This window comes from Galleria mellonella, unplaced genomic scaffold (assembly GCF_026898425.1).
Source record: "Galleria mellonella isolate WM207_F2 unplaced genomic scaffold, CSIRO_AGI_GalMel_v1 utg1432, whole genome shotgun sequence".
Classification (NCBI taxonomy): domain Eukaryota; kingdom Metazoa; phylum Arthropoda; class Insecta; order Lepidoptera; family Pyralidae; genus Galleria; species Galleria mellonella.
The window spans coordinates 956,148-974,146 of NW_026441998.1; the positions used below are offsets into that span (position 1 = coordinate 956,148).

The window sequence follows — 17,999 nt, forward strand, 5'->3', positions numbered from 1 at the left end:
GTGCCGAAGCGTTACTTTAGAATAAAATTTTCTTTTGTACATTTTACTGTAAGGAGCCCTAATGAGTACAAAAAAGAAATAAAATTATTTTAATGTTTAGACGAATGAACTATTATTGAAAAAGTTTAAATAATAGGTATATGTAGTATATTTAAGACCGGCCCTAGCCTTAGTAGCGACCTTGAGAATGTTTCTGAAAAGCATAGCCGTGGGATACAACTCGTATACCTATTATAACATACTTATAAAAATAATATAAATTCATATATTTTAATTATAACAATCTTCAAATATATGTATATATAATAATAAAATATAAGTCATAATAAATCATAGGTCATGAACTTCATTACACACAGTAATTGTATAGGGAATAATATAATTGTATAGGGATTGAAACAATGAAATTACTATTGATCTCTGATTACAATACATACCACAGGTAGAATATCGTTGTCGACATTATTCGTATGGATATAATGCAAGACGCGAATACATAAACATTAAATTATTTTAAACTATGACTTCAAGATAATCATCAACCAAAGCTTGGGCAATGGTCTCCGACAAACTTAGAATGTGAATAAAATAATTTGTCTATTTCAAAATTATCTTTATTGCTTTACTTTGTTCTTGTACGTTGCTATGACTCCAAAGTCAAGTTCATAATGAAACGTAGAATGACTAAGTTTCTTAATCTATGTAATTAAATATGTTAAGGAATAGAGTAAATAATTTTCAGTTGGTTGGTTTAACAATTCTAAAGTCGACCTTTATTAGGTGTATAATACATATATACGTAGGTATTTAATATTTTTATGAAAAAATATCATATTTGTGAACAGAAGAACATTTATAGTCTGTCTGATAAAGTCATTTGTATCCGTGTGTAGTATAATATATAGAACATATAATGTCATATATAAGAAGAAGAAGCCGAGAACCTTCATTTAATTTGTATTTCAGAGATCAAGTATAACTATTATCCAATTTATACACCACATTGAAGGATAAATAATGAGACGACTTCAATTTCTATTTTTAATTTAATACACTCATTAAAAACATGTCCTACGTAAAAATTTACGACTTCCGAAAGGGTTACGCGTTTTAAAACATATTTCACATTTTCAAAAGGTACATTTAAAATTATCCCGAATTATAATTTTAATAGATTATTGCATTAATAAGACAAAATAACAGTAGAGTTGAATACTTACTGTAAATATGAAACTTCGTGCCTAGTAGGTATATTATATTTTTACTTATTACATCATTTCTGCACGTTTGACAAATTGTAATTTAGTTGAATCTGCTCTATTTTCACTACCAATTTTTAGTTTTAGATTACACAACTTTTTGTACCAGTTAATAAATTTATTTTTTTCTGTGCAACTTAGAACGGCAAACAAGCTGAAGACCTACGTGTTGGATAATGGTAACCATCGCTTATAAACATAAACTGTATCATGGATATAACAGTATACTGTGCCGCACATGATACCATCATGCATTGCCATTCCTGAGGACTAAGTTGTTAGGTATATCTTTGTTTCCTGTAATTTCAGTGCCATATTCCTGCCTTCAAATCGAAATACTCCTGAGATGATGAACTCCTGAAATGGGACAGAGGTACCCAAGCAAATGACTTTTGTACAAAGTCTCCCTCTGGTTTAATTTAATTCACTGATATTTTATACCGATGAATGAAATAGAATAACTTAATTGTCGACAGGTGAACAAAGGCCTCCCCCTGTTGGGGAGTTTTGTCAGTAGTTGCCACGCTTGGCAGGCGGGTTGGCAATCGCTATTAGGCTTTGGTGATGTATTAAGAGGGACGCTGCTGCTTATTCCTCGTCCGTTAAGTTCCCTTAGTTGTCTCTTACGACACCCACAGGAAAGGAACGGGTGGCTTATTCTATGCCGGGATCACACGGTGGAAAATAAGTTATCATTCCATTTAATTCCAAAAATGAGAGTAAGAGAAAAGAAAAATAACTGAATGAAAAATAAAAAAATAACTAAATAAAAAAACAGACTTCTGACCACGCGTCAATGTCGTAATTGAGGGATAATATCATCCCCATAAGGACCCGGCAGTGTGACGTGAATGAGTTGTTATACGAGTACGGGGAATGGACAGGAACAGTACAGAACCTGTTAATTTATCAAAGTAAAAAAGAAATTTAAGATTTACTAAATAAAGATTGTACTACTAAAAATATAAGAATTATAAGAATATACCTATATTCAAAATCTCTATATTTGTTACAATAAGGAACAATTTGCCTTTGAACTTTTGATTATCATAAATTTTTAATGATTAAATTTCTACAACTGTAATGCATAAAATAAGCTGTCTATCGTCAAAACATTTCTAGATACGAGTATAAAGTACTTATATTGAGTAAGCCATAATATGATAAAGGTATTGTAAATTATGTGAGTCACTTCCTCATCATGAGCTAAGGATGATGAATACGTATATTCGCTTTCACCGTTGATATTGTAAGGATAGTTATCAAGGAAGAAGGGCCGCTCTCATAATTAACTCTCTTGTAACGCCGCCAGTCCTTTGCACAATCTGACTTCACTAATTTCAAATTGTCTTAATATATATACAAAACCTACATAATCGTTACCAGGTCGTCACGAAATGTCCACATGCAAATCTCTAAATAATCCTTTGAACTATTAAGCGTTTTGAGTTAAAAAAGTCTCTAGTAATGAACTTTTAAATACTTTATAATTGTTTTTAATAACGTTAATCGAGGATGCGTTATCCACGCTTATATGAGAGCCTCCCAATAATTTACAACAAAGGTTCATGGTCACTTATTTTGTTATTATAATTGGATGATAACCGCGAAGGCAAATACAAAGTTACGTTATAAAATAATTATCTACATATGTAGTTATCTAAAATACTAAACATTGTTAGAAAAAACAATGTTTGCAGAGATGATCACGTGATGAAACAAAATTGAACAATATCTAGGTAAGCAATCCATTGATGCCATTTTTATCTTCAAAAGATAAGTATTTAAGTATAATAAGTATTTTTTCAATTTATTTTAAGATTTTATCTTTCCAAAGAAGCAATTACTGTTGCGTTCGGTAATAAATTAATATGGTTCAACGCGAGAATAAATCCTATCAATTGTAAATAAACTGACAATATTATATATTAGGAAATATATTGAAGAACAGAAACATAAAAAAAAAATACAAGCATATTAAAAAATACAGGCGAAATCTTTAAGATGATACCTTAATGTCTTAAAAATATAAAACTATTTGAGCAAAATTCCTCTTGGTTGGTTGGTTTGGAATAGTTAAATTGATTTTTTAGTAACACTTAAGGATTTAGAAAAATAAAGAGTAATTATAATTATTGGCATTGATAAAATAATCTAGCACACTTTTGTATTTAATAACAAAAAATGTGCTCGTTACTGTAATCCACACCTGTCTTCAGAAATGGTAACACATGAGGGGTATCATGGGCCACTTAGTATACTTTGTCCACTCTCCATCAGGTGGGCCGTCAGCTTTTGTGCCATTTTAAGTTGCTTAAAAAAATTCCAGACGAGGTAGGTAACGGCAATTCGTAAAATGTTGCATTTAGTACTCTCATTACTGGTACTAAGTTTCATTTTTCATTTGTACTTTATAAGCTTATTTTATATCTAGGTATCTGCCATTTGTTAAACTAACACGGTTTGATACGATTTGACTTATACTTGGCGCTATATATGTTGACATCTAGTCATGCTTATATGGAACTAAAATCTGAGTATGTGGAAGTATATCCATCACGATGGATGTACTTATTGCGGCATCTTCGCGCCGCTGGGGAGTCGTGGGGTGCGTATATAAGGTGAGGACGAGGCCGGGGCGCTCCACCAGTCAGCTTCACACGCCATACGGCCATTGTCAACGGTTTTACAGGTTGTGCAGTGTCGTGTTTGTGTTTCGTGCCTTCTGTAAAGGTGAGTGTAATGAGCTTCGCTTCACCGACATCGGTACTCCATTAACTATAACTACGAGTATAATATATAGTTACTAACTTATAGGAATTTTATATTTTGAACTTAAACAACCGTACTTATCCCTATGGATGTTCGGATGGACGGATTATATTATATATATATATATATATGAAAATATATTTAAGCATTAATAATACACATGCTTATAATAAAAAGTGTCCTGTTATGGGTTCTATGCTCAACAATAAATTAGGTATTAATTTCAATAAATGTATAAAGGGACATCGCGCGCTAGCAAGATTAATCTTACTATTATTATAAATGTAAAATTTGTAAAGATGTTTAAGTGTTTGCACATATGTTAAAAACATTATTATGCTTAAAAGACTGTTATGATTGAAATTAATTTTGGTACAAAAATGAAGAGTATCACAGATTAACACTTCGGTATTTTTATTCAAATTCATGTGAGCATAGCAGTATAAAATTTGCTACTACTTTATAATTACTAGTATTGGAGTATATTGTGATAGTTGTGAACTACATTTACAGCTAAACCATAATGGTTATAATAGATTTTGATGAAATTTTGCAAAGAGAAGCATGAAGTCTAACAAACAATGTGATAATTATTTTAAGCAAAGCAAAGCAAGGTGGCATTCATATCAATGAAATGTAAATAAAATTTTGACTACCAACGAACAATATTTAGGATATTACATTGAGAAGTATGATAGTTTTTATATAACGTAAATGTGTACTAAGAAGAATAATTGAAAATATAGAAAATAAAAGATTGTACGAAGATTGCCGATTAAAAATCACAACCGGCTAACTATTCCTTTTTTAATCAAACTTAGTTATTCAAACTAATAAATTTACTTTAAAATCAAGGTGAGAAACCCAGAAGTTATAATAATGCACACTGAAATCTTTAACAGGAAAAATCTTAGGTATCTAGTCAAAAAAGAATTAGGCAAACAAAAGCTTTAAACACCGAGCTTGTTTCATTATAATACGACTTATTTCCCAGTAATCCGTAGATTGCCTATTATAATTTACGATGAATGTTATCAGAAGCGTAGATGTGAAACCAATTGTTTAAGTACTATGGCTGCACAACGAAAAACGTGTGAAGTGATAACTGTATTACAATATTGATTTATTGCAAACAAAATTAACACAGCAAAGCAATGATCTTGATTATACCTTAACAGTTATGCGTATCTATCTTTATACTATATTAACATTATTATTATAAATTAGTATTTTTATTAGCTTAAATAAAGGGTACTTATGGTGGTGAAATGGGCAGCAGTGTTTCTCTTAATATATCACAATAAGCGGTTGCCAACCCGCCTTTGGTAGGCGTGGCAACTACTGGCAAAACTCTCCTTATGAAGGATACTATATTTAGCAGTAGACTATCAGTAGCAGTGGATTATTTAATAGCAGATGTAACATTAGCTTTAATAGCAAAATTTTTGATATTGTGTTATTGTAAATTTAGTCGGGATTTGTAGTTTTTTTTTATAATGATATATAGCCCATGTTACTCGCTGATAATATAGTTTTCTAGGGAGAAAGTGATTGTTAGTATTGAGGTCTAATAGTAATATACTAGCAATATACCCTCTTAGGTCGACCTCCACGCGGTTCCCCCTGGAAACAATCATGATTAATTTTTGTCAAATTCATTATGGTGGGCCAACTGACCTGCATTCATTCTCACCTATCATCTTCCACTGGCGCCTGCCAGTGTATACCGATAGCACGGGCGGGGTTACCATTCCATTATCACTTATTAAAAACAATTTAGCTTTCTATAGGCGAAAGAATTTTTAAAATAGATTGAATAGTTTTTAAGTTTAACAAACAAATAATCAAACCTGCCTTCTTTGCAATTTAGTATAGATAAGGGAAATAAATTATATTATCATTATATCAATCTCATATTCATAGATCTATTGATTTAATTTGATCTCATCTTCTGTGATAAAAAACACTGACAAACTACTTTAAAAGGAAAGACGAAAGTGGGATCGCTTTCTGCAACAATGGATTCTAACAGGCTCTGCGAAATGTGACCTACTTATCCAGTGTTACCTTCACTACTATAGCGAGATTCGAAAAACGCTTCTGACTACCCAATTAGAGATAACATTCGTGAACATGTCACAGTTCAATCGACATAACACAAAAACTAACAATGTTAAGTTTAATAAATGCTATATTATATTTATTGTTTAAAATCATCTTATATTACATGCGTCACATGATATGATGCGATGTTCACCTCTAATGGCTGTTTAACGCATCGTCAACTTGTTAACAATAATTACGTTAGAGGTAAAGTGAAGAAAACTATCGGTTTGCACGCACACTTGTGGCTAATATGCAACTATGAGTACTACATCTCGTAAACCTACAAACATATTTAAAAAATTGCATATGAACGTGTGCATTGTAATATTAATATTTAAGTGGGTGTAAAAAAGTGCAAGTTTAAAATTTAGCTATATATTGTCTATATCTATACTAATATTATAAAGAGAAAATATTCGATTGTTTGTTTTAATAGATAAACTTCAATTCTTCCACCTATAGTAAGCTACATTTTCAGCGAGAATCAATGGCAATATTGTTATTTAAAAAAAAAGTTTATACACAGTAAAATAATATGTATAGGAGGTAAAGGTGTTATGCAATGTTTGTCGAAATAGTCACCGTTCAGCGTTATGCTGCAGCCGAGAAGCTACAGCGCTAATTTTTAGGGGGAGCGGGACTTTTTCTTATATAGATAGCTAATTTAGACAATTAATTTACACCGACTTTGCATGGGTAGAGTATTGTATATCTTCACAAACACAAATCCTTAATCCATTAATATTTGCGATCGATAAAGTCGGCTGCTATATTGATGACATATTAATTTCATTACGTTTAAATAATACTTTTTTGCAAACCAAGATATCGACAACACAATACAATTTTAAAGTCAAGATGTGATCTCTATAGGGAAGGTAACATTTTTGGACTTCTTTTTAGAATATATTTATACTATACTATAGACTATGGTTATACTAAATAAATTTATATCTGATTTCAATTTTGTCAAAAAATAATATATATGTAAATAATAAAGTGAGCAATAATAACCTAATGAAAAAAAAGAAACAAAGTTCAATGCTCAATCGGCGTCAATTATATTACATTTATATACATATATAAAGTACTGGTAGTCAAATTGAAAACCACCTTCCTTTCGTTTCGAAGTCGACGACAATTAATTTTGTTGCTGCTGCACTACTGCTCTAAGGAAATAATGATAATTTTTGTGTGAAAATTAAATTTATCAAGGTAGTTTCTATGTGGTAATTTTATTATATGTTGGTTTTGTATGCTAACTTCATTCGATGTGGATACCGTTCGTGCGTGATTAAATGGCAGATAAAATAACTTAATTTAGAAATTCTTAAAGTTGTAATTATTAATTTAGTAGCTATCATGCTTTACTAATGTTAGAAATATGAGAATAAGTTAGTTACTCATGATACATCACGACGAACAATAGTTATGAAATTTAATATACATGTAATCTTTAATATGAAGAACCACACAGGTTACTTTTTGCTTTCTTTATCAATTAATATATCCTGGTCACGTGGACAAAGTCCTGGTTAAAAACTAGTCATACTATATTTACAATTGACTATATTATCTGCAGCGAATATCAATTATTGTATCAACTTGTGACACTACAAATTACATGAGCAAAAAAAGGAAAAAGTGGTTATACGCAATCACGTGTCATATAGAGATTGCGTTGAGGTTGAGACAAAGCAATCGTTAGGACCCATAGGAACCGATCTCGCAAGGCCAACCTAATCTAAATTATTGACATACATATCTGCTATGTTTTGTATGTATTTTGAAGTGGTTAAATTATAACGCTAATCAAAATTTTTTATGAAACATATGTTTTTATTTAATTAGTTAAATTTATGTACTTTTTTTTACATATTATTGATCTTTAAAATATGTATAATTTTTTGAATGGATGGTATTTAAAAATGTTTAAATTTAAAAATGAATTAATTTTATTATAATGACCTATATCTAAATATATAAGTAAAAAGTAGACGTGACAATTTCATAAAATATCAAGTTTGTATGTACATCTACATCTTAATGAAACTTTTATATAAGTAGATAATTGCGTCCATGCTGACCTGAAAAGTTGAGAGTCACAAGTACTTACTGGATATAATCTATCATATTCATTTAAATGCTAAATGTGTTGCTGAACGCAGAACTCGAGAACGGCCGAACAAAATCCACTTTTTTTCAAACATTTATTGAAGTTCGCGGAATGTTCTTATAAAGAGGAAAATTTATTACTTAGACAAACGTAAAAACCCCATACAAATTGTTCATAATTTATGTTTGAACGACATCTGTCGGGTACGGACTCGATATATAGATATCTGTGCACCAAATCTCATTTCAATTCATTCAGCAGTTTTTGTGTGCAAAAGTAACAAACATCCATCACCTTTATCACACAGAATATACCTATTCTATGTGATAACGGAGTAAGAATACGTCACCACTTGTTTTCGTCTTAAGAATGTTCTAGAAAAAAAACTAAGATAATAAAACACAATACGACGACAGAAGAAAATTGTAAATAAAATTCAATACCGAATCACCTGGCCACCATAAACGTAGGCCTGTATCCTTCCTATATAGAGAGAGACCCATTTCTAACAGTGAGACTTTAATAGGTTTAATGATTTTTATACTGTTATATGTATATGTATTATTCAAACTCAAAACTAAATTACTTATGTAGCGCATGTGTATTTTTTACCTTAAACGATTTATTGATATCGAGACGAAGTACAGTGATTAACATAATTAACTGAAGGGCAGATTGCATGGACAAAAAAGCTAATACCGCAATTAATTGTCTAGTGCCATCTTCGGTCAATTAAAGGTGTTTATTGCTTAAGATGGATCACGGCTGATATCTAAACCTGTTTTTAATCCTAGATGAATTAATTCTAAAATGGTTATAATTATCCACACCTTTGTAACTTGCTTGACTAAACAATGTAATCATTTAATCTAACTAGTTACACAGATGTCTACAGTATTCAATATTTAAACCTTTTAAAAATACAAAACGGTATGGATAGTTTAAATTTTGGTTTTGTAACTGAAATAGAAGTCTGTACATTTTGTACTACAAAATTTCTCGTAGACTCAATGAATTAAAATATGTAATATGTGAAAAATTTCGGGTAACTGCTAATATTTTATAATTTGGGATAAAGATGGACACAGGGTACTTTTTACCCCAGTCCATCAGTACATCTTAGTACGCAGACAAAATCGCGAGTAAAATCAGTACAAGTACAAGTATACAATTTCTTTCAGATGTCGTCAACAAAATGGATAGTTTGCGCGCTCGTCATCGCAAGCTTAAGCGTGCGACATACTCGAGCCGCACCTGCGCCCCAAGAAGATGCGTCACCGCCTATGCCAGTGAGTATGTGTAATATTATGTACCCGTCACTTATGTTTTGGCGACAAAACAATCATCATCCAGTCTTCATCATCATCATATCAGCCATTAATTGTTCACTGCTGAATACAGGGCTCTCCTAATTTTGCTAGTACGCCGGTTTATGGCGGGGTACTAATCGCAGTTAGGCTTTAATGATGCTTTAAACGGGATGCTGCTGCTCATCTCTCCATCATTCAGTTTCCTTAGTCGCCTCTTACGATATACATAGAAAGGAAAGGAGTGGGCGATTCTATGCCATCTTAGTCCCATAGAAAATATAGCAATCGTTTTTGTTTAGAGATAATAATGTGCTTCCTAAACATCTATAATCGATGTGTTTTATCACAATTGAATTCGTTGTTTTTTGCGAAGCAATAAGTTTTTGTTTTCTATTGGTATTGACAAGAAAAAGGTCGCCGTCACATAGTAGATAATTATAATACTCAATTATTGCCATTTAGATCAGAAACCTAGACATGTTTCATTATTGCATTAGCTATATTACCCTTTAGATGAAAAGACATCAACGCACGCATTGCTGCTGAAGAAGCAAATAACGAAGTAAGTAACTGAACACGTAATAACACAATAATTTTAATTTAAAGGAAATTTATGAAATTAAATTTATGCATTATCAATTGTTGGCACAAAATAACATGTATGTTATGTAATAATTTATATCAACAATATTCATGACTCGATTGATGTTAAATAAATAGGAGAAAAGGACTTAATATAAAAGTATTCTATTTTTAATTTTATTTTTATTTTTATACTTTACAGTAAACTGTTTATTAAACATTTATTACAAACATTGATATTACTGCTTTTATGTTTTTAATTATTATTTATTTAAAGTTATGTTAATCATAACTTTAAATAAAGTTTTTTCACCTCATTGCTGTCTTATGTACACTGTCGCAATTCCAAGTTCTTATTACTAAATCAGAAGTCGTAACACTGTAGGTCAAAGGTATTCACGTTTTGTTTAAATTATTGCCGATGTGCGCCGGCGCATCCTTGTCGCTCCTCGATAATGTTAAGGTAGACAACTTTTATTTACCGTCCTATAGTTAGAGCTTAACTGACTATAAAACACATTATAATTGCACGTATAATAATATTTATGATACTCAGAATTATGATAGTATGATAAATGAATTATACTTCTTATGCATACATGCATATATATGTCTGCCAATTACAGCTACTTACATCATTATTAAATTAGTAGGTTAGAATTTGCATTTTTTTCTTAAATTAGTTATATTGTAAATGTGAGAGTTTGTTTTTTTTTTCTTGGTTCAACCAATCCTCATGTAATTTGGAATCAAATATGTATTTGGGATAAAAAAAGGACAAGAGCAACTTTTAAATGAGTTAACCAATTTGTCCCAGTCACGCAAACGAAGCCACGGGTAAAGACTAGTTTTAATATGTTTATATTATAGAGTGTTTACTCTATAAGTAAAGTACGAAGTGTGTTCAGTGAATATGTAGCATCAGTCAATGTTAATAGTATTAAATCCATAATATGTACGTATATCCCTAATGTGAATCATAAAATAAAAAATCTCATGACTAAATGAACCAGTCATAGTGCACTAGGGACAATAGGCCACTAGTCCCTTAATCTGTTTTATCTCAGTTTAATGTTAACGATGTGAATATATAATCAACGAACCCACTAATTGGACGTTGAACGCAATAATGTTTACCCGTCTTTGTGTGCTTCAACTTATCTCGTCTTATCTTTCATCTTATCACGATTAATTGCAAACACTATAGGCAAGTAAAAAGAGTAAATGAAATTAAATTGTTACTAGGACTAAGTACAAACTCGATTTTAATTCCGAAAATGTAATTAATGTGTAATGAGTAAAGAGATTAGTAAAAAGGTTGTCTAATAATTTTATTTTACATTTCGTTAGACATTTTATTTTGCATAACAATTAAGTAAAGTTGCAAAATTAATGTCACGCTCGGTCATAGTTTTGTGCAATTGTAATAAAATGCTTCCTTGTATTAAATTTACATTGAAATTATAAAATTCCGTGTTCATAATACACCTGCCTAAACTTGAATAATTATATGTTTCTTCAAATTTTTGTGGTTAATAGCCCAAATCATATTAGCAGTCAATTCTAGGCTTCTAAATCTTTCTTCATCATTAAATCATTATCATCATTCATATATAATATAAATAAGTTTTATATTATATGTGTATTAAACTAGGTCATGATTTCTTTATGTAACAAATTTCATTCATACCGTTTAAGTTATTAAGATAAGGTTAATACGGAATGCAAATTGATCCTGTAGTTTTTTTTTCATATTTAAATAATGTAATATGGCATAGATAAGTAAACAAATTGTAGTATAATTAGCTTCATATACTCGTAGCTTCCATATTTCAACTTGTAAATTTTTTCAATAAATTGTTCATAATAATTTCATTATAAAATTGTTCAATGTTATATTATGAGCCTGTGAACTATAGAAAATAAACATTGCGACAAAAATGTGACCATTCTTAAATACAAACAAAAAGATATGAATTTATTAAGCAAGATCTGACATACCGCTTGCCTTGAGTATTATTCTCAAGAGAATTTGTTTAATGTATATAAATTAACTGATTCTAAACTACATACTATTTTTAAAATAAATTTATTTTTACTTCTTTGTTTTACAGTATGAATATAAGTATGATGTGGAAGATCAAGAGAAGTCTCTCTACTTCGGTGCAAACGAATCTGGAGATGCACAAGGGAAAGTAATCGGAGGGTACAAAGTGTTGCTGCCTGATGGAAGACTGATGACAGTGGAATACACCGTAGAAGGGGAAAGTGGATTTGTTCCTAAGATCAGTTTTGAGGAAAATGCTAATCCCTTCGGAAAAAGAAAGTAGAAGAATAAAGAAATGTAACAAGTCTTGTGGAATGAATATACGATTTGATCAAAGTCTCTCTATGAATCAGTTTAAATACTTTTAACTAAGAACATAATAATTTACACAGCATCTCAAAATTGTTATAATAGCTATTTTATCACGACGACAAAAAAATAAATGATTTTTGATTGATTGATTCTATTGTACATTGAATATATTGTATAGATTGATTAATGTACATAGAAATTTAGTAATGAATAGGAAATTAGGACATTAAAATTACAGCTACAATACTTGTCTAAAAAAGTATTGTTGTATTTTCAAACTATTATATTCTGATAATTTGTTGAAGTTAGACAATTACGTACCTATTGGGGAACGCATAAAGGTTTAATTTTATTCAATTTATTTGTTGTTTTAAACTAAACACAAACATACCTAACATGTTTTTTGTTGCTTTCATCAGTTTCTATTTTTACCCGAATTGTAACATTATAAGTAAGTATTAAATTGGTTTAAAGAGATATTGAGATCAATTTGTGTATGTCGTATGGAGAGCTACAAAAGTCTAACAAAACAATTAAATAGCCAATTATTATGGACTGTTACAATTTGTCTTAGTAAGCAACATTTATATTGTTTCGATATTATTATTATATTAAAAAATCGAGACTGTTTAAATTTTACATAATAACAACGTAGACGTACATTGTATGATGATAGTGGGAAATTTTATAATTTATCACAGCACAGTACGATATCGCATGATTTTATCCTCATGATGTTATAAAGGAGCAAGATGAATCCGATTGTATGAAGACACTTTGAAATTTCCGCACATGTCCACGATATCGTGGCGAATAAATAAAAGAGTATTCATACTTTTGCTTATCCATAGATATCGGTCTCCTGTTATGGTGATGATAAAAATATAAAATATTGTATCGTGTGATACGATACTAATTATAAAAGCACTCATAGGGAATATGCATGGAAAATCAAAAGCATCTAATTGCGTGCTGGTTAATTATAAATTATAAAAACACTCAATAGTCCTTTAATTGTTTTACTAGATTTCATAGCTATGAATAGGAATAATAAAAGTATTATTTGCATATTTTATCAATTAATTGATAATACTGTGAACACGTGACGTTACCATTACTGTGATGGAAACATAGTTATAGTTAATAAGAATAGGCCCCTATTGCCATGTAAAGAAATATAATTTTATACTTTAATATAGATATATCATTACATTAGTAAGATATAATTACTCAAAATAAATTTTGTATTAAATAAAAAAATCACAAATTGTCTTTTTTTTTTCATTTTAGTTAAATTAACCATCTATCAAGTTAAGGAGGATAATGTTTTTGAGTTTAAATATTTAGCACCATCCAAGAGCTTTAGCTGGCGAACTGAATAATCAGCATGATGGAATATATTAAGGTGTAATTTAATTCGTATTACTTATGAGTGTTTCAAGAAAATATTAATCCAGGGTAAATAATATTCTTATGTTTATAAAGCAAAACACTGACTTTCAGTTACCGGCTAAAAAAAGTTCCCAACGGCACACGCAATGATATCGTTGTGTCTGATACATTTTGATAAATATAAAACAAAGATAAAAATACAAATTATTCAAAAACATTAGAGTATAAAATATATAACAGACAGCTCAAAATCTAGAGGTCTCAGGGGTAATGAATGTTCCCTATCAGATAGAATTTAACATTATTGTTGGTTCGAAGTAGAAAAAACTAATTAAATAAACCACTTTTAGATGGCGTATAAAGATAAAACAAATACCAGTATTGAAGTTAGATCTCCAGAAATACAACATTTTTTTTTCAATTTTATTGTTTTGGTATCTATTGGTTGTAATAATCACATTATTTTTTCTTAAATATCTCTCGTGTATAAACATCATCTAGTTACAATTAATGCCATATGGCATTAAGCTCGCCATTTGTACAAAGTTTTATTGTGCAATGAAGAATAAATAAATAAATTTATTAGCAAGATACCAAATTGTAATACATAGTATACGTCCAGACTAATAAAAACAAAAAAATATGGATACCATTATAATTTTTTTTTAAGGAAAAAGTCCTAAATTAAGATAACACAACTCTAAATAAATATTAATGAGTATAACACAATATTATTATAAATAGTGTGATTCTCGTTATCTTAAATGATGTGAACAATTCTCAAGTTCAAAGTACAGTTAGTGACTTTAAACTACAAGTAGGTACTATAGTTACCTTATCATTCAATCGGGTCATAATGACAGCGGTGGCCTCCGTGTCGTACTGCGGCCGACCAGCGCGGCCGACCATCTGCAGTACCGTGCTGATACTATACTCCTATAGGAAAATATCATTATTTATAAAGGGAATTAAATTCGTTGGTGTTCATTTAAGTGAGTGTTCTACTAGGGCAGAGGTGCCTGATTTCACTAGCACCAAGATCTACTGTTTACTGACGATACCCTGTGTGATCTACCAAATACATAGCCTCAAATAATGCAATCTCAAATGAAACAACATAGTTCACTACACAATTGTATAGCATTGTAGTATTTTTTATTTAATTAAGAAGGAAAACATAAAACTGAAAATTATTCTTAGTGAGCATTGCGTCTGAACATGTTCTACTAGATTAGCCAAATATTATATTTTTTGTCTTGCCACCATCGACCGGTTGGCTAATCCTGTACTAACGGAATTGATTATTTCACCAAAAAAAAAAACGGGTTAATATTTGATATAAAATATGAAGCCTATACTAACACGGCGCATTCTGCTATTAGGTTATTATGGGAGACTCAAAATTATTTATAGTTTATGAATTTTTGATTCAGGAAATTTCTGTCCTAATATGTCCTACAAGCATGGGTAGATTTTTAGTTAGAATAGAATACTTTATTTGCTTTGAGTATGTGATAACAAAGTTTTTTTTTAAACTACGAAAGTGGCAAACAAGCATACAGAACGTCTAATGGTAAACGGTTACTGTAACCTATTGTGGCTTGCAAGACTAAAGGTATCACGTGCGCATTGCCGACCCTGAAGAAACCTTAGTATAATCCTTTTAAAAAACCTCATACTGTAGTCTAGTAGTTTTTAAGGAAAACCTCGGCATTCCACAAACTAAGCGTTTGCGGGAGACAACTCCTTTGAATAAGTAAACAGTAAATCAGCTAATTGTAAGCATTCAAATTATAATTTAAGTTGTTTAATACATTTTTACGTCCTACTAATGATTTCAATTTCATCCAGTATATCTAGGTAACTTTCTAACTGTACCAAGCTCCTCGTGCAGCAGGCAGATACAACGGAGTATCAAAGGCATTTCATATCTTATATTTCATATACAAGATCTATCTTATCATGATGTGCCAGTATAAGTCTGCCGGTACCTATTTGTATTTTCATTTATACAACTTAAAAAAAAACTAGTGAATTTTTTTTTAAATCAATTTATATTATTTAAATTGCCAACACGAATTTTGTGTAAAATTGTTTGGAGAAAAATAAAAAGGGCATAAAGAAATTTGGATAGTTTTTTTAATACCTTTAGTACTTGTAATGAAGATAGCAACATAAGGTAAGGCTTAATTATTAAAGAGCTTTTATATTTTCGTTCACTTACTAGTTATATAGCAAAATATAATGAAAACTGACACGATTTGACGACTGGGTAAAACTGAAAGAAATCATATCAATTTGGAGGTAGAAAAAAATATTAGACATTTGGGTAAAAATCACAAATTGCATCTGGCAACACTGACAATGCGCTTTTAGTATCATAATACGTTATCCACTTACCTGATAAGCTCCGTTGACATATTGCTGCGTGTTTTTGATGATCACAAGATGCGCTGGGAGGTTTACACCCATTGCTAGAAAACAGATAAGGCTTAGTTGTACAGTAATAGAAAGTTTAGTATCCTTGTTCCTATGTAGGTAGAAAGAGCATTTGCTCGTGACATTCTTTTAGTATAATATTATATCATTTGGACAGATTTTGGCCGAAATGATGATTATATGAGTTTATTATGTATGTTTATATTTTATTTATGATTATATTATGTATGTTAGAGATTATATATTTTACATAGAAAATTTGATATACGTAATAAGACAGGTTGTGCATATTCATTTATAAATATAGGGTTGTTTCATCAGAATTAGCTCTACTATTCTAACATATAATTCTATAATAGTCTATACCAGGGGGGAACAGTCTGTTTTAAATATTTAATATACTGTATATAAACTATTATTTACATTAAACTTATATCTTTAATGATTAACTGTGATCGATTGGAGGCGGGATGGGCCAGTTTGTCAACTCTGGTCTACACACTATAGTATAGATAGGTACATACCTAGCATACTACTTATAATCTTATTAAATTGGGCGAAATAGAAATTATAAGCACCATTATAAAAAAAAAACCTATCAAATAAAACTGAATATTTTACCAAAATAAATGGGTCGAAAGGCAACAATTTTGAGTCTTAAATAAAAAGCGCATTTAGCTGCCTTGTTAATAAAGAAAGAATTATGTGTAGATATATTAAAAATATTAGGTGTCTAATAGATATGCTAATCAGTAGTATGTACAAGCACTATATAACTTAATTTATGACAATAAGTCGTTGTATTACAAAAATTACATGTATGGGAAGTTTTATTATTAGTTTTTTCTTTAAATCTGGAAAATGGAATGATTTGAGGAGGACTACCGATAAAAAAGTCAATAAAATATATTTAAAAATAATATAAGTATGTTTACGACTGTAATCCCTAATTCAGAGGTATTATTAAATGTCATTGTTGTGAACATAATATGCATATATTTCTCCGGTATATTAGATTCAAACGTCGCAAAGGGTGAGCCTACTGCCATTGCTAGTATTACTTTAATATCTAACGAAACATATTTAATGTAAGCAAAACAAAGTACCTAATGTTGTAGTAGTAATAAGTATTGGCAGATCTCTATTTCTAAAAGCTTTTTCTATATTATTTCTCTCTTCAAACAACAAACCAGCATGATGGCATGCAACTCCAGCCAGAATCAGTGACTGTAATCAACATAACATTTATTACAACTTCTACGAATATAGACTCTATAATGAGGCGCTGTTGAGCACATAACTCTCCCCATAAAATGGGGATAATAGCCTACTATCACTACCCCTTCCTTTCCCGTGGGTGTCGTAAGAGGCGACTGAGGGTAGTTAATGGTCGAGGAATGGGCAACAGCTTCTCTCTTAAAACATCACCAAAGCCTAACTGCGGTTTCTAATCCGCCTGCCAAGCGTGGTAACTACTGGCAAAATTTTACAATAAAGAGAGCCCTATGCTTAATGGTAAATAGTTAACGGCTGATATAATGATGATGATCACATGATGATGATTGCTAGGCAACTTGAGACAAAATTCTATTTCGAATAAATTTCCTTTTTTTGCACTGATATATTTAACCTTAATCCCTTGGATGTCTCTTACGACATTCTAT

General features: G+C 30.4%; 2 protein-coding genes across 2 annotated transcripts in view; one reads left to right on the top strand and one right to left on the bottom strand.

The window, feature by feature from the left end:
• LOC113520760 (probable ATP-dependent DNA helicase HFM1) overlaps positions 1-17,999 on the bottom strand; it is a 48,127-nt gene that overhangs the window by 19,045 nt on the left and 11,083 nt on the right. The window contains exons 10-12 of the mRNA XM_052891707.1: positions 17,442-17,562; positions 16,297-16,370; positions 14,731-14,832 (exon numbers count right to left, since the gene is read on the bottom strand). Of these exons, the coding sequence (XP_052747667.1) occupies positions 14,731-14,832; positions 16,297-16,370; positions 17,442-17,562 (297 nt within the window). The remainder of the gene's footprint in view (positions 1-14,730; positions 14,833-16,296; positions 16,371-17,441; positions 17,563-17,999) is intronic.
• Positions 3,841-13,764, top strand: LOC113520834 (cuticle protein 10.9-like). The gene is made up of 3 exons (XM_026906245.3): positions 3,841-3,992; positions 9,435-9,542; positions 12,260-13,764. The coding sequence occupies exons 2-3, from the start codon at positions 9,435-9,437 to the stop codon at positions 12,473-12,475; spliced, it is 324 nt and encodes a 107-aa protein (XP_026762046.1). The 5' UTR covers positions 3,841-3,992; the 3' UTR covers positions 12,476-13,764.

Bases quoted from the DNA above. Each gene is read 5' to 3' on its own strand.
- LOC113520834 (XM_026906245.3), top strand. From the start codon at position 9,435: ATGTCGTCAACAAAATGGATAGTTTGCGCGCTCGTCATCGCAAGCTTA. The intron at 9,543-12,259 runs GTGAGTATGTGT...TTTGTTTTACAG, and splicing joins ATGCGTCACCGCCTATGCCA to TATGAATATAAGTATGATGT.